This window comes from Salmo salar, unplaced genomic scaffold, assembly GCF_965601325.2.
Source record: "Salmo salar unplaced genomic scaffold, fSalSal1 ptg000152l, whole genome shotgun sequence".
NCBI classification, from domain to species: Eukaryota; Metazoa; Chordata; class Actinopteri; order Salmoniformes; family Salmonidae; genus Salmo; species Salmo salar.
The window spans coordinates 2,807,065-2,826,812 of NW_027675323.1; the positions used below are offsets into that span (position 1 = coordinate 2,807,065).

The following is a 19,748-nucleotide window of genomic DNA, read 5'->3' on the forward strand; positions in this document are numbered from 1 at the left end:
AATTTTACAGACATCAGTTGTTGTATAACTTCATGGGTATGATCTGGGCATCACCTTTTACCTCAAATAAACAGTGGATTTCTGCTGTTGTGGGACTTTAACCATCTGTCTGACTTTGTTGTTCACACCGGAGAGAGGCGGGACTATCGTGGGTCCTCTGAGGAACCTCAACAACCTCATGATGCTGACGAGGCAGAGAAGAGTCTCTCCAGATCAGAACACCTCAATAAACACCTGCAGAGATCCACAGGGAAGAGAACTCACTGCTGCTCTGACTGTGGGAAGAGATTCACCTCATCAGGCATTAAAATTAATCAGAGAACAAACACAGGAGAGAAATCTTATTGCTGTGGTGAATGTGGGAAGAGTTTTGTTCAATCTACAGGTCTGAGAGTGCACCAGAGAATACACACAGGAGAGAAATCTTATAGCTGTGGTCAATGTGGGAAGAGTTTTACTGACTCTAGTGGTCTAACGAAACACATGAGAATACACACAGGAGAGAAATCTTATAGCTGTGGTCAATGTGGGAAGAGTTTTGTTCAATCTGGCCATCTGACATGCACCAGAGAACACACACAGGAGAGAAATCTTATAGCTGTACTCAATGTGGGAAGAGTTTTGTTCAATCTACAGATCTGAGAGTGCACCAGAGAATACACACAGGAGAGAAACCTTATAGCTGTACTCAATGTGGGAAGAGTTTTGTTCAATCTACAGATCTGACAGTGCACCAGAGAAGACACACAGGAGAGAAACAATATAGCTGTACTCAATGTGGGAAGAGTTTTGCTGCATCAAGCATTCTGACTCTACACCAGAGAACACACACAGGAGAGAAACCTTATAGCTGTGGTCAATGTGGGAAGAGTTTTACTCAGTCAGGTGGCCTGAAATCACACAAGAGAACACACACAGGAGAGAAATCTTATAGCTGTGATCAATGTGGGAAGAGATACTTTGATAAAAGACATCTGATCAAACATCAGAAAATACATGAAGGAGTTGTTTCATGATATCAATGATATAATCTCACAATGTAGAATGTTTTAACATTGTAGAAGGAGTATTTTAATGATGTCACAATGTAGAACCCTAAACGTTTGTCCCCTGTTCTATTGATTTCAACATGATATGGATATTAGCCTCAGAGGGAAAATCCAGGCTCTGAAATGGAAGAGTTACTATTTATGTGATTTAACAAAAAGTACTAACAAAAAAAGAGCTGTGTTACACTTACCATGTTGGTGACCCACTTGAATCAAAATGCAACACTTCAAAATGTAGTTACCTGTTTTCTACAAGTTGTCCTCTAACCAGGGATGTACACATTATTCCCAGATTCTGTGTGGTTTTTGAGCTGTTAGTTTTAACAGGACGCGCAACCTCCTCTCGGCACAATTGATTTCAACATGATATCGATGAGTGATGACAAATAAGTGTTGTGTTCCTTTGTTTAGCGACCCCCACATTTAAATGCATCACTCCAAAATGTAGCTGACTGTCTTCTGCAGGTTGTCCTCTAACCAGTGAGGTAAAATATATCTCCCATTTCCATGTGTTTTTTTAGTTGTGTTAGTTTCAACAGTACGTACAACCTGATTTCCCCCCTAATCGATATCAGTGATTTATTGCTACTTGTCAAAACAACAGCGTTTTTGGTGCTTGTGCAGTTTATAAGGTGCTTGTTTTAAATAATACAAGTAATATGATTATTGTGGCAGATGTCTGTGTATATAGCACATGTTATGTTTAGGTTTTCAATTTATCACAAACTGTTTCTGCATATTGGTTATTGATTTGGACACTTTAAAACTGTGTTTTGACATTGGGGATATCCCACCTAGCAACATGTAATTGAAAAGCTGTTGAAAGTAGACTATGCAACCAAATATTTCATATTTACATTTCATGTAACATTTAGTAATGATTATTATTAATGTAACCAACTGACCATTTTTTGGTACAATTATATTGACATTCTTGCCCTGCTTTTATAATATCAGGGTTCATTCTCAGATGTGCCAACCCAAATGTACTAGAGCATGACATTGGGGACTGGGCCCCGATCCAACAACATGCCTATCTAGTGAACCCTGAAAAGAGAGAGAAGCTCTGCAGTGAGGTGGAAAGTTACTATGGATATTGCAGGAGTTTCCTCTTGAAATCAGACATGTCTGTGGTGAGGACAACTTGGTTGCTGATTGTCTCAAGGGTGGGCAGTTAAAAAGTTTAGTGTTTTGTGTTTAGCCAGTTCGTTGCCATGGATCACAATGTATTTTGACTGCACGTTTTTCCGTATTGGAGATGAGTTTTGTTTGGGCTCGTTCCAAGTGGACGAGAGTTCTAGAAGCTAGTGAGTTTTAGGAAGACGAGTGTTCTAGAAGCTAGTGAGTTTTAGGAAGACGAGTGTTCTAGAAGCTAGTGAGTTTTAGGAAGAGGAGAGTTCTAGAAGCTAGTGGGTTTTAGGAAGACGAGAGTTCTAGAAGCTAGTGGGGGAAAATATTTTTTTCTTGATGACAGCCAGTAGACACCATGTTTATATTGGTGAAGGTGAAGCATTGTAGTTGATTATAATGTGAAATGGAAGTTGTTTTCTGTTGGTGGTGAGCAAACTTGTCCTAAAGAAATGTAGGATATATTTGTTGTCTTAAGGGGGAAGGTGTTACAGGCTTTGGTTTTTCCATTTATGTTTTGAGGTTGGACTTGACCGCGTCTAGCTCATTAGCCCGTCTAGCTCGTTAGCCCGTCTAGCTCGTTAGCCCGTCAGCACATCTAGCTCGTTAGCCCGTCTAGCTCGTTAGCCCGTCTAGCTCGTTAGCCCGTCTAGCTCGTTAGCACGTAGGACGCACTGATTGGTGTCACCTCGTTAGTCAGTATGTGTTACACCTGTGCTGGCTTGTCCATCTCGTTAGTGGGAAGGTGTTTCACCTGAGCTGGTCCAGGTTCTATTTAAGAGTGTCTGGCCCAGTGCTCCAGTTATCTTGATACATGTGGAGAGTCAACACCTTTAGTTGCTCCACCTTTTTGGTTTACTTCCTGTCTTTAAGTTTGGTGGGGGATTTTCTTTTGTTTTCCTCTTCTTGGGCAGATTTAGTGGGTCTCATGGTGGGTGTCTTTTAGGTCCCAGTTGTTGTTACTAGTCAACTTCCAGTGGACACCCCCATAGTGTCTTTCAGAGCCCCTCCTAAAACCCCACCTGTTTAGTTGTGGTTTTTGCCAGTGACTCTTTGTTAGTTCCCTCTTCTAAGTAAGCGACATTTTTGGTTTTCTTGTTGGGGAATGTAGTAAAACAAGCTTATATTTTGGGTTGGATATTGCATCATATTGTTAATATTTTTATCAAATGGCATTTCCTTAAAATGCACATCAATCTTCCATTTAATCAGTTTTTTATCCTGTTATGTTTGTTGTGTAGTAAATTTTAGATTTTTTCATTTTCTTTCTGTGAAGCCATGTCTGAAATTTGCTATATAAATAACGCTTGATTTGAACATTTTGTGAAACAATGAACCCAATGACCGACCAATCAACAGACTCTTGCAAAAGCAACACATATTTTGGGCACCAGGTAGCCTATTGGTTAGAGTGTAGGGCCAGTAACTGAAAATGTGCTGGATTGAATCCCAGAGCTGTCAAGGTAAAAATCTGTCATTCTAACCCTGAACAAGGAAGTTAACTCACTGTTCCCCTGTAGACCATCATTGTAAATAAGAATTTGTTCTTGCCTAGTTAAATATATGTTATTTTTTTTAAAACAAAATGTATATATCTTGGTCCATCTTAGTATGAAAAACAGTATAAATGATGTATGTTGAAATCAACAAAGGAAACAAACAAATGGATCAACCAGATCAATCCCACGTTTCCAGCCTGCTGAAGGCGTGGTGGAGTGGTAAACACCACCCCCGGCTCTACCAGGGGCTTGAGGTGGTCTCCCACAGCTCTGCTTATGTCATGTTCTGTGGCCTTGCTGTTCCATTTCTGACTGCCCCTGCAACACAGAAACACATTTAGTCATATTATATAAAACACTCAAAGTAATGGATATGGAGCATCTATGGCCTCAGTTACACCTGGCACCTAAATGTGACTTCTGTCATCCGATCACTCCAAGCTGCATTAGGTTCAGATCTACCGGGATAGGCCTTTGACACAGTCAGGCCACTGAATATACATAAGCAATGTAAAGAGATGGGGTGAAAAGTACATTTGACATAAATGACCTTCATAATATCAAAGAACAAATGTGTGTGCCTGAGGGGAAATTAACTTTCATACAGCCAAAAGGGGTGAGAAATTACACCAATATCAGTGGACAATTTGCACTAATGTAAATAAATATAGAGGATGGAACATATTCCCTTTAGCTGACGTGATGAACCACTAAGGGGACATAAATATTTACCATCTAAACCATGTGTGACCTCTCACCTCTCTGGCTGTAGAAGTGTTCTTCCTAACCAGTCCCTCAACAGCTCTCTGACTGAGCTCCACCCTCACTGGGTCTTCAGAGGAGAGGAAGGCTGAGGAGGGATGGAAGGATGAATGGATCAGTCAGTCAATAAAGTGTAGAGCTGCTGTCTGACAAAATCACTATTTTAGTAGTTCATTAAAGTAAATAAGGCTTTATGAGTGCTGAATACCAACTATCAATCACTTAGATCATGTATTTCCAGGTAGAGATACATCCTTGGGACATCCCTAGCCTGTTGAAGTTGACATTTAAAATGGTTAAGGTAGGGGTTAAGGTTAGGGGTTTAGGGTAGGGATGTCCCAAGGATCCCAGATAGCATTGACCATTGTGCATTCTTCTGTCTCTTTTACATAGCAGGTGATGGGTTCTGAACTTGAAAATATGAAATATCCTTATTCATGTCACTGTTTGAGAGAAGGGGATGTAGAACGTTTACATTCTGTCAGAATGTGTTATTGTTAGACATCAGGGATCCTATGGAAGGAGAAGGACCACAGTCTGGAACAAGTCAACAGGACAGCCGTGAGGTGGGGAGGAGAAGGGCCACAGTCTGGAACAAGTCAACAGGACAGCTGTGAGGTGGGGAGGAGAAGGGCCACAGTCTGGAACAAGTCAACAGGACAGCCGTGAGGTGGGGAGGAGTGAGGAATTTAGGCTGAGGTCAGGTCAGGTCAAGTGAGGAAGAACTCATGTGACTAAAGTTCTGCCTAGCAACAGAGGTGTAATTCAACATCAGTTCACCGTCTCACCTCATACTGTATTGGAGCTGCAGCAGCTTCTACTAACGTTAGCTTCGTTAACTAACTAACTAAGGACGGTGACCTGTCCAGACGAGATGTTACAACGAACTGAATCGTCAATGGAGGTCTTCCTCTTTATATAGGCTGCTACAGCATGCAATACTATTAACTCACAAGGGGGCATAATGTGACATGTACAATACTATCCCATTTTGGAAACGTTACATGTACAATACTATCCCATTTTGGAAACGTTACATGGATAATACTATCCCATTTTGGAAACGTTACATGTACAATACTATCCCATTTTGGAAACATTACATGTACAATACTATCCCATTTTGGAAACGTTACATGGACAATACTATCCCATTTTGGAAACGTTACATGTACAATACTATCCCATTTTGGAAACGTTACATGTACAATACTATCCCAATTTGGAAACGTTACATGTATAATACTATCCCATTTTGGAAACATTACATGTATAATACTATCCCATTTTGGAAACGTTACATGTACAATACTATACCATTTTGGAAACGTTACATGGACAATACTATCCCATTTTGGAAACGTTACATGTACAATACTATACCATTTTGGAAACGTTACATGTACAATACTATCCCATTTTGGAAACATTACATGTATAATACTATCCCATTTTGGAAACGTTACATGTACAATACTATACCATTTTGGAAACGTTACATGGACAATACTATCCCATTTTGGAAACATTACATGTACAATACTATCCCATTTTGGAAACGTTACATGTACAATACTATACCATTTTGGAAACGTTACATGGACAATACTATCCCATTTTGGAAACGTTACATGTACAATACTATCCCATTTTGGAAACGTTACATGTACAACACTATCCCATTTTGGAAACGTTACATGTACAATACTATCCCATTTTGGAAACGTTACATGTACAATACTATCCCATTTTGGAAACGTTACATGTACAATACTATACCATTTTGGAAACGTTACATGGACAATACTATCCCATTTTGGAAACGTTACATGTACAATACTATCCCATTTTGGAAACGTTACATGTACAATACTATCCCATCTTGGAAACGTTACATGGACAATACTATCCCATTTTGGAAACGTTACATGTACAATACTATCCCATTTTGGAAACGTTACATGTCCGCCCCCTTGTGGAGGGAAATTAATATCTTAGATGGTAGCTGTAGATGGGATTCCAATGCATAAAGGTATTAATAGAGTGTCTAGACTACCTCTTTTGTATGAATGCCCTTCAGAATCCAAACACAGTATTGCCACGCAGCAAAATGTTGCGTATAATCTTTCAAGTCAGCCTGATAAAATATTGAACAATTTGTGTACAAAGATATCTTGAAATGTGATATTAGGCCTGTATGACAGTACTATTACTGTATGGCAGTACTGTATTGGCTGGTGCTTTCTCCAATATGTTCTTCTATTTTACATTACATTGTATGTTGATGCCATTTATCTTTAAATATTGATGTAGCACATTTACATTTACGTAATTTAGCAGACGCTCTTATCCAGAGCGACTTACAAATTACAAAGTATATATATATAGATATATATATATTAATGCTTGTAAGACTATTCTTTGACACATTTTCTCTTCCTTTGAAACTCTTATAGGACAGAACATGGACACAATGCAATTGGGATCAAGAAGAAGGTACAGATATGTTGTAGGACAGCTGCATTTGAAGTGTACATTTAACCTGCATAGCAGTCAATACAAACTGACATCTATTAGCATACAAATGTGTGCAAATGATCTTTTCAGATCTTCTCAGAAATTAATCAAGTCCATGGAATGGATATAGACAAAAAGATAATTCAAGGACTATCAGAGGTAGAGAGGCGAGGCAGGGGTGAGGACATCATCCTGCTATTTTGACAGTCCCTGAAGGACAATACAGAAGAGGTATCTGCTCTTATTCCTTCCCTTTCTCTAATGTATTTTGTAATAAAATTAGCAAGTGTAGTAAGATCATTGCTTTACTTTACTAGGACTGGAGACCACAGCAGCGATTCTGCTCTTTCCCTACCTCTTCAATGAGGACCCGAGTGGCCTTTATGTCCGTGACAAGGTATGCCTATGCACCAATCATCTGTTTCTTCATAAACATAGGTGTGCATGCTTATATAAAACTACAGCTGAACATTTGTTATGTTCTTTGTTAATTGTTTGTGTATTAGTCTTTTCTTACTTTTGTTGACACAGATTTCACCGCTCTTCACTCCTTTACTGCACATCGGTGGAAATCCATTTCATCATGAGAGTGAAATCCCGCTGGCCTTTGATGGGGAGAACATCCAGGCCCTCGAGGACGTCCCCATGGGACTTGGAGCTCTGCTACGGCTGGATTTTTTATTTTCCCTTAAATTTCCCCAAAATTTCAGAAAAACACTTATGTTCTTTAGTTAATGTGTTCTGGGGATAAGAGAAGTTGGGGTGAAGTTACCAGGGCATATATATAGTATACACACATACAATTCATCATATTTTAATATATTCACAGAATCCATATAAAACGTAAGAAATTCTCAGGTAGTCACGACAACCATTCCATTTGCTTTTTCAGGGACTCTCCATAGCTACGAAGCATCTCTCCAAAAATACTCCCAGCAGAACCAAAAATAAACTTTAGTTTCCCAGACAATGACCATATTTCAACCACATTCACACAACTCTCATATCACAGTCACACAATGCTATTCTCAAACATACCTAATCAATTAGTTGTTTTTCAACAATATTTTAACCTGCAGGAATATTTTCACATTTCTATCTCATGGTTAGTTCCTAGGATAATGTAACTCATACATTTACATCTTTCAATAATTCTAAAATGGGGTCCAGATATAAAACAATTTTAGGTGCACCTTACTATCTTATACTATATCATAAATGGTCTTAACTAGTAAACACAGATTCTAGTTTTCATCCAGTTCACACAGATAGCTGACTCAGCCTCAGAGCCTCCTGACTGGGCCCTGTTTACACCTCCACACAGGAATACACACTCAGAGCCTCCTGACTGGGCCCTGTTTACACCTCCACACAGGAATACACACTCAGAGCCTACTGACTGGGCCCTGTTAACACCTCCACACAGGAATACACACTCAGAGCCTACTGACTGGGCCCTGTTTACACCTCCACACAGGAATACACACTCAGAGCCTCCTGACTGGGCCCTGTTTACACCTCCACACAGGAATACACACTCAGAGCCTACTGACTGGGCCCTGTTTACACCTCCACACAGGAATACACACTCAGAGCCTCCTGACTGGGCCCTGTTTACACCTCCACACAGGAATACACACTCAGAGCCTACTGACTGGGCCCTGTTAACACCTCCACACAGGAATACACACTCAGAGCCTCCTGACTGGGCCCTGTTTACACCTCCACACAGGAATACACACTCAGAGCCTTCTGACTGGGCCCTGTTTACACCTCCACACAGGAATACACACTCAGAGCCTACTGACTGGGCCCTGTTTACACCTCCACACAGGAATACACACTCAGATCCTACGAGGCTTTTCTAAAAACTACACTTTGCGTGTTTCACTCACCTCTTTTTTTAAACTACGTTGGAGATGTGGTATCCACTCGGCTCGCTGCCTCTCAGATTAAAGGTGGGTCCATTTGTTCTGTTCCCGCAGTGGGGGTCTCCCTGAGATCCCAAGTTAGAGGGATCCCTGGAGCACCATTGACCCAGGTCACCAGGAGCGGTCACCAAGTCAAGATTCACATCCCCATCGCCAAATGTGGTGAATTTCTTTAATATTAATTGAGACAAACTTATCACACAAGTCAGAGTTATTCTTAAAGTAAATCTTTATTCACTTATAAGGGAGCAGGTCAATACAACACACATAAAGTCAATCAATTGGGTGCCCTATGATAATGATGGCTGGTCGAACAATCACCCCCAGATGATTCGTTGAGAGATGAATCAACCCCAGATGATTCGTTGAGAGATGAATCACCCCCAGATGATTCGTTGAGAGCCCCGAGACAAAAGTACAAAGGTCTTTTACAGCCAAGATACACCCCTTTCAACCTACATGACGAACAATAGATGTATAGAACGGGTCACAAGGTTAAGATTTGTATGAAAGATACTTATAATTCTCAGCAGACAGTATCTGCTGTAAAAACAGTACTCTTTGTGTAGAGACCAGGGTCTGGCCCTGAGGTCATCTCTCCCTGGTACCATATAGAACAGAAACATTAACTCATGTTCTGGAATGCGGTCTCTTTAGGTTTTATCACCCAAAAGACATTGCAAATCTCCTGTCAGTGTTTTCTCCCAGAGGCCCATCCTCAGTAGAACACAGACACAATAGTTCTAAGAACCCTCTATTCTGTTGCATAAAACAACCATTTGATGCAATAAAAGTATTATAACATAATGTTGCAGTTTTGCTCTCAGTGTCCACTGAAAGTTGACTAGTAACAACAACTGGGAGCTAAAAGACACCCACCATGAGACCCACTAAATCTGCCCAAGAAGAGACAAACAAAAGAAAAACCCACACCAAACTTAAAGACAGGAAGCAAACCAAAAAGGTGGAGCAACTAAAGGTGTTGACTCTCCACATGTATCAAGACAACTGGAGCACTGGGCCAGACACTCTTAAATAGAACCTGGACCAGCTCAGGTGAAACACCTTCCCACTAACGAGATGGACAAGCCAGCACAGGTGTAACACATACTGACTAACGAGGTGACACCAATCAGTGCGTCCTACGTGCTAACGAGCTAGACGTGCTGACGGGCTAGACGCGCTGACGAGCTAGACGCGCTGACGAGTTAGACGCGCTGACGAGCTAGACGTGCTACATTCCAAACCTCAAAACAAAAATGGAAAAACCAAAGACGGTAACAACTTAAGAGAATGCTTACCAACAACAGAAAAAAACTTCCAATTCACATTATAATCAACTACAATGCTTCACCAATATAAACATGGTGTCCACTGGCTGTCAACAATTCAAGACAATATATATACACTTCTAGAACTCTAGTCTTCCTAAAACTCACTAGCTTCTAGAACTCTAGTCTTCCTAAAACTCACTAGCTTCTAGAACTCTCGTCCCCTTGGAACGAGTCCAAACAAAACTCATCTCCAATACGGAAAAACATGCAGTCATAATAAATTGTGATCCATGGCAACACACTGGCTAAACACAAATCTTTTTGACTGCCCACCCTTGAGACAATCAGCAACCAAGTTGTCCTTACCACGGACATGTCTGATTTCAAGAGGAAACTCCTGCAATATCCATAGTAACTTTCCACCTCACTGCAGAGCTTCTCTCTCTTCTCAGGGTTCACTAGATAGGCATGTTGTTGGATCGGGGCCCAGTCCCCAATGTCATGCTCTAGTACATTTGGGTTGGCACATCTGAGAATGAACCCTGATATTATAAAAGCAGGGTAACAATGTCAATATAATAGTCAGTTGGTTACGTAAATAATTATTACTAAATGTTACATGAAATGTAAATATGAAATATTTGGTTGCATAGTCTTATTTTCAACAGCTTTTCAATTACATGTTGCTAGGTGGGATATCCCCAATGTCAAAACACAATTTTAACATGTCCAAATCTAAACATAACATGTGCTATATACACAAACATCTGCCACAATAATCATATTACTTGTATTATTTAAAACAAGCAGCTTATAAACTGCACAAGCACGAAAAACGCTGTTGTTTTGACAAGTAGCAATAAATCACTGATATCGATTAGGGGGGAAATCAGGTTGAATCTGCTCTTCAAACTAACACAACAAAACAAAAAACACATGGAAATGGAGATATATTTTACCTCACTGGTTAGAGGACAACCTGCAGAAGACAGTCAGCTACATTTTGGAGTGATGCATTTAAATTTAGGGGTCGATAAACAAAGGAACACAACACTTATTTGTCATAACTCATCGATATCATGTTGAAATCAATTGTGCGAGAGGAGGGAGATGAGGTTGCACCTCCTGTTAAAACTAACAGCTCAAAAACCACACAGAATCTGGGAATAATGTGTACATCACTGGTTAAAGGACAACTTGTAGAAAACAGCTAGCTACATTTTGAAGTGGTGCATTTTGATTCCAGTGGGTCACCAACATGGTAAGTGTAACACAGCTCTTTTTGTGTTAGTCACTTTTAGTTAAATCTCATAAATAGTACTCTTCCATTTCAGAGACTGGATTTTCCCCCTGAGGCTAATATCCATATCATGTTGAAATCAATAGAACAGGGGACAAACGTTTAGGGTTCTACATTGTGACATCATTAAAATACTCCTACTACAATGTTAAAACATTCTACATTGTGACATCATTTCATTGATATCATGAAACAACTCCTTCATGTATTTTCTGATGTTTGATCAGAGATCTTTTATCAGAGTATCTCTTGTCACATTGACCACAGTTAAAGTTTCTCTCCTGTGTGTGTTCTCTTGTGTTGAGTCAGATGTCCAGATTGACCAAAACTCTTCCCACATTGATCACACCTATAAGGTTTCTCTCCTGTGTGTATTCTCTGGTGTAGAGTCAGAGAGCCAGATCGACCAAAACTCTTCCCACATTGATCACACCTATAAGGTTTCTCTCCTGTGTGTATTCTCTGGTGTAGAGTCAGAGAGCCAGATTGACTAAAACTCTTCCCACATTGATCACAGCTATAAGATTTCTCTCCTGTGTGTATTCTCTGGTGTAGAGTCAGAGAGCCAGATTGACTAAAACTCTTCCCACATTGATCACAGCTATAAGATTTCTCTCCTGTGTGTGTTCTCTGGTGTAGAGTCAGACTGCGAGATGCAGCAAAACTCTTCCCACATTGACCACAGATATAAGATTTCTCTCCTGTGTGTATTCTCTGGTGTGATACCAGATGGCCAGATTGACCAAAACACTTCCCACATTGATCACACCTATAAGGTTTCTCTCCTGTGTGTGTTCTCTGGTGTTGAGTCAGAGAGTCAGATCGACCAAAACTCTTCCCACATTGACCACAGCTATAAGGTTTCTCTCCTGTGTGTGTTCTCTGGTGTGATATCAGATGGCCAGATTGACTAAAACTCTTCCCACATTGATCACAGCTATAAGGTTTCTCTCCTGTGTGTGTTCTCTGATGAATTTTAATGCCTGATGAGGTGAATCTCTTCCCACAGTCAGAGCAGCAGTGAGTTCTCTTCCCTGTGGATGTCTGCAGGTGTTTATTGAGGTGTTCTAATGTGGAGAGACTCTTCTCTGCCTCTTCAGCATCATGATGTTGTTGAGGCTCCCCAGAGGATCCACGATAGTTAAGTATCTCTCCTGTGTGAACAACAAAGTCAGACAGATGGTTAAAGGCCCACAACAGCAGAAATCCACTGTAAAAGGTGATGCCAACAGCGGAGCCATGATGTTGGACAACAATTGATGTCTGTAATGAATGTTAAAATTGTTGGACAAATGTCTTAAAATGAGCAAGAATAGTCATATTTTGTCTTGTTTTCACATTAGTAGTGAAATCGATGATTGTAGGCTAGAAATAAGTTATTCATGTTGTTGAAACTCTAAGCAGTGTGCCAGACGACTTTTGGTCTCCAATATAGGCCCCTTTCTGTGTTTGCTAAAATTGCAGCACGAGGGCAATTTGATTGTAGAAACACCTCCCTGCTAATGAGGAAACCGATAGTTATGGATGTAGTATATCTGGTAATGAGGAAACCACTAGTTATGGATGTAGTATATCTGGTAATGAGGAAACCACTAGTTATGGATGTAGTATATCTGGTAATGAGGAACCCACTAGTTATGGATGTAGTATATCTGGTAATGAGGAAACCACTAGTTATGGATGTACTATATCTGGTAATGAGGAAACCACTAGTTATGGATGTAGTATATCTGGTAATGAGGAAACCACTAGTTATGGATGTAGTATATCTGGTAATGAGGAAACCACTAGTTATGGATGTACTATATCTGGTAATGAGGAAACCACTAGTTATGGATGTAGTATATCTGCTAATGAGGAAACCACTAGTTATGGATGTAGTATATCTGGTAATGAGGAAACCACTAGTTATGGATGTAGTATATCTGGTAATGAGGAAACCGATAGTTATGGATGTAGTATATCTGGTAATGAGGAACCCACTAGTTATGGATGTAGTATATCTGGTAATGAGGAAACCACTAGTTATGGATGTACTATATCTGGTAATGAGGAAACCACTAGTTATGGATGTAGTATATCTGGTAATGAGGAAACCACTAGTTATGGATGTAGTATATCTGGTAATGAGGAAACCACTAGTTATGGATGTACTATATCTGGTAATGAGGAAACCACTAGTTATGGATGTAGTATATCTGCTAATGAGGAAACCACTAGTTATGGATGTAGTATATCTGGTAATGAGGAAACCACTAGTTATGGATGTAGTATATCTGGTAATGAGGAAACTACTAGTTATGGATGTAGTATATCTGGTAATGAGGAAATCACTAGTTATGGATGTAGTATATCTGGTAATGAGGAAACCACTAGTTATGGATGTAGTATATCTGGTAATGAGGAAACCACTAGTTATGGATGTAGTATATCTGCTAATGAGGAAACCACTAGTTATGGATGTAGTATATCTGGTAATGAGGAAACCACTAGTTATGGATGTAGTATATCTGGTCATGAGGAAACCACTAGTTATGGATGTAGTATATCTGGTAATGAGGAAACCATTAGTTATGGATGTAGTATATCTGGTAATGAGGAAACCACTAGTTATGGATGTAGTATATCTGGTAATGAGGAAACCATTAGTTATGGATGTAGTATATCTGGTAATGAGGAAACCACTAGTTATGGATGTAGTATATCTGCTAATGAGGAAACCACTAGTTATGGATGTAGTATATCTGGTAATGAGGAAACCACTAGTTATGGATGTAGTATATCTGCCTGGAGCAAAAAATGGTGAGCAAAGATTTTCGTTTTCACAATGTATTCTGAATATTACAGCGCATATCAGGATGCTACTCAAGGAAACTCACATTAAGCTCTGTGTCTATTCACTAATTCACCACCGTGGGGGAAACTCAGGGGAGTTCTCATAGGCTGACAGCAAAAATAGCCTCCATTTACAGGTTGATTATGAGTGCATTTCACACTACTTTGGATTATAACTGTAAGGCTCGTTTGAATGTCCTGTTTAATATAATATAATAGTCTTCCCTGTGGCTCAGTTGGTAGAGCATGGTGTTTGCAACGCCAGGGTTGTGGGTTCGATTCCCACTGAAGGCCAGTACAAAAATAAAAAAATGTATGAAATGTATGCATTCACTACTTTAAGTCGCTCTAGATAAGAGCGTCTGCTAAATGACTAAAATGTAAAAAAATAATGTTTGTGTTATTGTTGCAAATCAACTGCTTTATACTTAACACTTCAAATGCTATTTGGCTAGCTTTGCCATCAGCCTGACAATGAGGGTTTGTCCACTAAGTGTTTAACATAACTTCACCTAACAATAACATAGACCTACTGTAGGACCCATAACTTCACCTAACAATAACATAGACCTACTGTAGGACCCATAACTTCACCTAACAATAACATAGACCTACTGTAGGACCCATAACTTCACCTAATAACAACATAGACCTACTGTAGGACCCATAACTTCTAACAACAACATAGACCTACTGTAGGACCCATAACTTCACACAACAATAACATAGTCCTACTGTAGGACCCATAACTTCACCTAACAATAACATAGACCTACTGTAGGACCCATAACTTCACCTAACAATAACATAGACCTACTGTAGAGCCCATAACTTCGCCTAACAATAACATAGACCTACTGTAGGATCCATAACTTCACCTAACAATAACATAGACCTACTGTAGGACCCATAACTTCACCTAACAACAACATAGACCTACTGTAGGACCCATAACTTCTAACAACAACATAGACCTACTGTAGGACCCATAACTTCACACAACAATAACATAGTCCTACTGTAGGACCCATAACTTCACCTAACAATAACATAGACCTACTGTAGGATCCATAACTTCGCCTAACAATAACATAGACCTACTGTAGGATCCATAACTTCACCTAACAATAACATAGACCTACTGTAGGACCCATAACTTCACCTAACAATATAGACCTACTGTAGGACCCATAACTTCACCTAACAACAACATAGACCTAATGTAGGACCCATAACTTCTAACAACAACATAGACCTACTGTAGGACCCATAACTTCACCTAACAACATAGACCTACTGTAGGACCCATAACTTCACCTAACAATAACATAGACCTACTGTAGGACCCATAACTTCGCCTAACAATAACATAGACCTACTGTAGGATCCATAACTTCACCTAACAATAACATAGACCTACTGTAGGACCCATAACTTCACCTAACAACAACATAGACCTACTGTAGGACCCATAACTTCACCTAACAACAACATAGACCTACTGTAGGAACCATAACTTCACCTAACAACAACATAGACCTACTGTAGGACCCATAACTTCACCTAACAACAACATAGACCTACTGTAGGACCCATAACTTCACCTAACAATAACATAGACCTACTGTAGGACCCATAACTTCACCTAACAACAACATAGACCTACTGTAGGACCCATAACTTCACCTAACAACAACATAGACCTACTGTAGGACCCATAACTTCTAACAACAACTTAGACCTACTGTAGGACCCATAACTTCACCTAACAATAACATAGACCTACTGTAGGACCCATAACTTCACCTAACAATAACATAGACCTACTGTAGGACCCATAACTTCACCTAACAACAACATAGACCTACTGTAGGACCCATAACTTCACCTAACAATAACATAGACCTACTGTAGGACCCATAACTTCACCTAACAACAACATAGACCTACTGTAGGAAACATAACTTCACCTAACAACAACATAGACCTACTGTAGGACCCATAACTTCACCTAACAACAACATAGACCTACTGTAGGACCCATAACTTCACCTAACAATAACATAGACCTACTGTAGGACCCATAACTTCACCTAACAACAACATAGACCTACTGTAGGATTCAGATTCAGATCAATAACCTAAACCACAAGGCCAAATCTACACTGGAGGAGCTTACCAAGATGACATTGAATGTTCCTGAGTGGCCTAGTTACAGTTTGGACTTAAATCATCTTGAAAGTCTATGGCAAGACTTGAAAATGGCTTTCTAGCAATGATCAACAACCAACTTGACAGAACAGGAAGGATTTTAAAAAGAATAATGAATATTCACATGAAGATCAGCCTCCTATTGGATGACATCATGACTTCCCATCAAGCCAACTCCTTGGAGGCCTTACTATGACATCACTCACTCCTTCTAGTTTGCAGTTATATATTTTGCTCAAAACATGTATTTGTTTCCTTTTAGTGTGTTTATACTTCACTGTATTTATCACTTTTCAACAGGAAAAGTTTAAAAAAAATCACTGTAGGACTTCATGGACAATTCCGACAGTACAAAAACATATTTGAGTGTAGAATGCACTTTTAAAAATCACACATTAGTTCAACAACTGCAGAGTTTGTGTCCCTGTTTTATTAGATAGTACTCACTGTATTTACTGGTGTTAATCAGATCAATGTCCCTGTTTTATTAGATAGCACTCACTGTATTTACTGGTGTTAATCAGATCAATGTCCCTGTTTTATTAGATAGCACTCACTGTATTTACTGGTGTTAATCAGATCAATGTCCCTGTTTTATTAGATAGCACTCACTGTATTTACTGGTGTTAATCAGATCAATGTCCCTGTTTTATTAGATAGTACTCACTGTATTTACTGGTGTTAATCAGATCAATGTCCCTGTTTTATTAGATAGTACTCACTGTATTTACTGGTGTTAATCAGATCAATGTCCCTGTTTTATTAGATAGCACTCACTGTATTTACTGGTGTTAATCAGATCAATGTCCCTGTTTTATTAGATAGTACTCACTGTATTTACTGGTGTTAATCAGATCAATGTCCCTGTTTTATTAGATAGTACTCACTGTATTTACTGGTGTTAATCAGATCAATGTCCCTGTTTTATTAGATAGTACTCACTGTATTTACTGGTGTTAATCAGATCAATGTCCCTGTTTTATTAGATAGTACTCACTGTATTTACTGGTGTTAATCAGTTCTCCAGTCTTCTCTTCTTCGTCCTCCTCTAATGTGACAGTAATCTCCCCCTCTTCATCCTTCGTTCCAAAAACGTCTTCATCTTCTTTCACTTCATCCTCCACTCCAAAAACGGCATCTTCCTCCTTTTCTTTCACAGTAACATCCCCCTCATCTTTCACTCTGAAGGTGTCTTTCTCTGTAACGTCTTTCTCTTCTTCTTTCACTGTAACAGCCTCACCCTCTACTTCTTGTTTTACTGTGACATCCTCCTCTTCCTTCTCCTCTTTCACGACAACGTTCTGCCACACTCCCTCTTTCTCCGTCCAGCAGACTTCTTCTTTAACAGGAGGAGAGTAGCTTAGTGAACTCATGGTCGGGGATAATAGCGAGTTAGCATTAGCGACTAGACTAGTGCTAACTTAACCAGCCAGCTAGTTGACTTACAACGTAAATATGAAATTAAATGGGGTAGCTAGTTGTTTACACATAAGTATGTTTAAAGCAAAATGGCAAATACAACACGAAATTGTCTAAAGAACTTGAATGTTCCGACTTTGTCGGCTAGCGAGCTACCGAGGTGGCTGCAGTTGTTGAAGAAGCGTTCCGTCCACTAGATTATACGTCACACTAGAAACATCGCCTGAAAGACACATATCGCCATCTGCTGTCTGGAGGGAGGAAACGCAGTTGAGGAGGGAAAACTATTTTTATTCTTCATTGAATTATAATATTATAAAGCAGTTCAGGGAAACGTTTTTTTCTCTCCATTAAATATGAATATTATATCAACACGTATAAAGAACAACAAGTGTTGTTTGATTAGTTCAGATTTTAATGAGAATTTAAAACAAACTCTACATCTACTCCACATCTGTATTTCTGATTCAGTCAAATAACTAGATATCAAAATAAGCACCTAGTTATTGATACCCTTGATAAAGATGAGCTAAAATGACTGTATGAAATAAATAAATTAACTTTACCAGGATATTTTAGCCCAAAACCTGGTTACCTCTCTGCTAGGAGGCTGAAACTTGGCCATAAGTGGATCTTCCAGCAAGACACATCAACATCCACAAAGAAATGGTTAATTGGGCACAAAAATCAACATTTTCAATGGCCATCTCAGTCTTCGGACTTGAACTCCATTGAAAACCTGTGGTTTGAATTGAACAGGGCAGTCCATAAGCGCAGACTAAATAAATCAAGGACATGGAGAGATTCTGTATGGAGGAAGGGTCTAAGATCCCACCCAATGTGTTCTCTAATCTCATTAAACATTTCAGTGTCGTTTTCCTCCCAAGGGGAGGGTGCTGGAGTATTGAAAACATGGGTGGCAGTAATTCAGACCCTTACCTTTTGAGAATAACATGTTCAACTAAATCTCTTTCTCTGAGCAATTGTTTCAGCATACAATAATATAATTCACCCTTTTTTTTTACATAGAAGTATTTGAATTCTTTATTTTATAGAGTTGTTTTTGCTCATCTTTATCAAGGGTGTCAACAATTTTGTCCCCCACTGTACCTCCATACTGCTGCTACATGGTGTAACAATACATCATGCAGATGTATATAATGAACAGACTAGGTCTATACTGCTCCTACATGGTGTAACAATACATCATGTAGATGTATATAATGAACAGATTAGGTCTATACTGCTCCTACATGGTGTAACAATACATCATGTAGATGTATATAATGAACAGACTAGGTCTATACTGCTCCTACACGGTGTAACAATACATCATGTAGATGTATATAATCAACAGACTAGGTCTATACTGCTCCTACATGGTGTAACAATACATCATGTAGATGTATATAATGAACAGACTAGGTCTATACTGGTCCTACATGGTGTAACAATACATCATGTAGATGTATATAATGAACAGATTAGGTCTATACTGCTCCTACATGGTGTAACAATACATCATGTAGATGTATACAATGAACAGACTAGGTCTATACTGCTCCTACATGGTGTAACAATACATCATGTAGATGTATATAATGAACAGACTAGGTCTATACTGCTCCTACATGGTGTAACAATACATCATGTAGATGTATATAATGAACAGACTAGGTCTATACTGCTCCTACATGGTGTAACAATACATCATGTAGATGTATACAATGAACAGACTAGGTCTATACTGCTCCTACATGGTGTAACAATACATCATGTAGATGTATATAATGAACAGACTAGGTCTATACTGCTGCTACATG

The 19,748-nt window shown here is 39.3% G+C and overlaps 1 protein-coding gene and 1 pseudogene across 1 annotated transcript; one reads left to right on the forward strand and one right to left on the reverse strand.

The window, feature by feature from the left end:
- The first annotated feature begins 32 nt into the window (after window positions 1-32).
- On the forward strand, window positions 33-1,920 carry LOC145866993 (uncharacterized; annotated as a pseudogene).
- A 7,177-nt stretch (window positions 1,921-9,097) lies between these two features.
- Window positions 9,098-18,880, reverse strand: LOC145866994 (uncharacterized). Its single transcript, XM_082971046.1, has 2 exons — window positions 18,865-18,880; window positions 9,098-12,614 (listed from the first exon to the last, which is right to left on the reverse strand). Exons 1-2 carry the CDS (start codon window positions 18,878-18,880, stop codon window positions 11,728-11,730), a joined length of 903 nt encoding a protein of 300 aa, XP_082827172.1. The 3' UTR covers window positions 9,098-11,727.
- Between the last annotated feature and the right edge of the window lie 868 nt (window positions 18,881-19,748).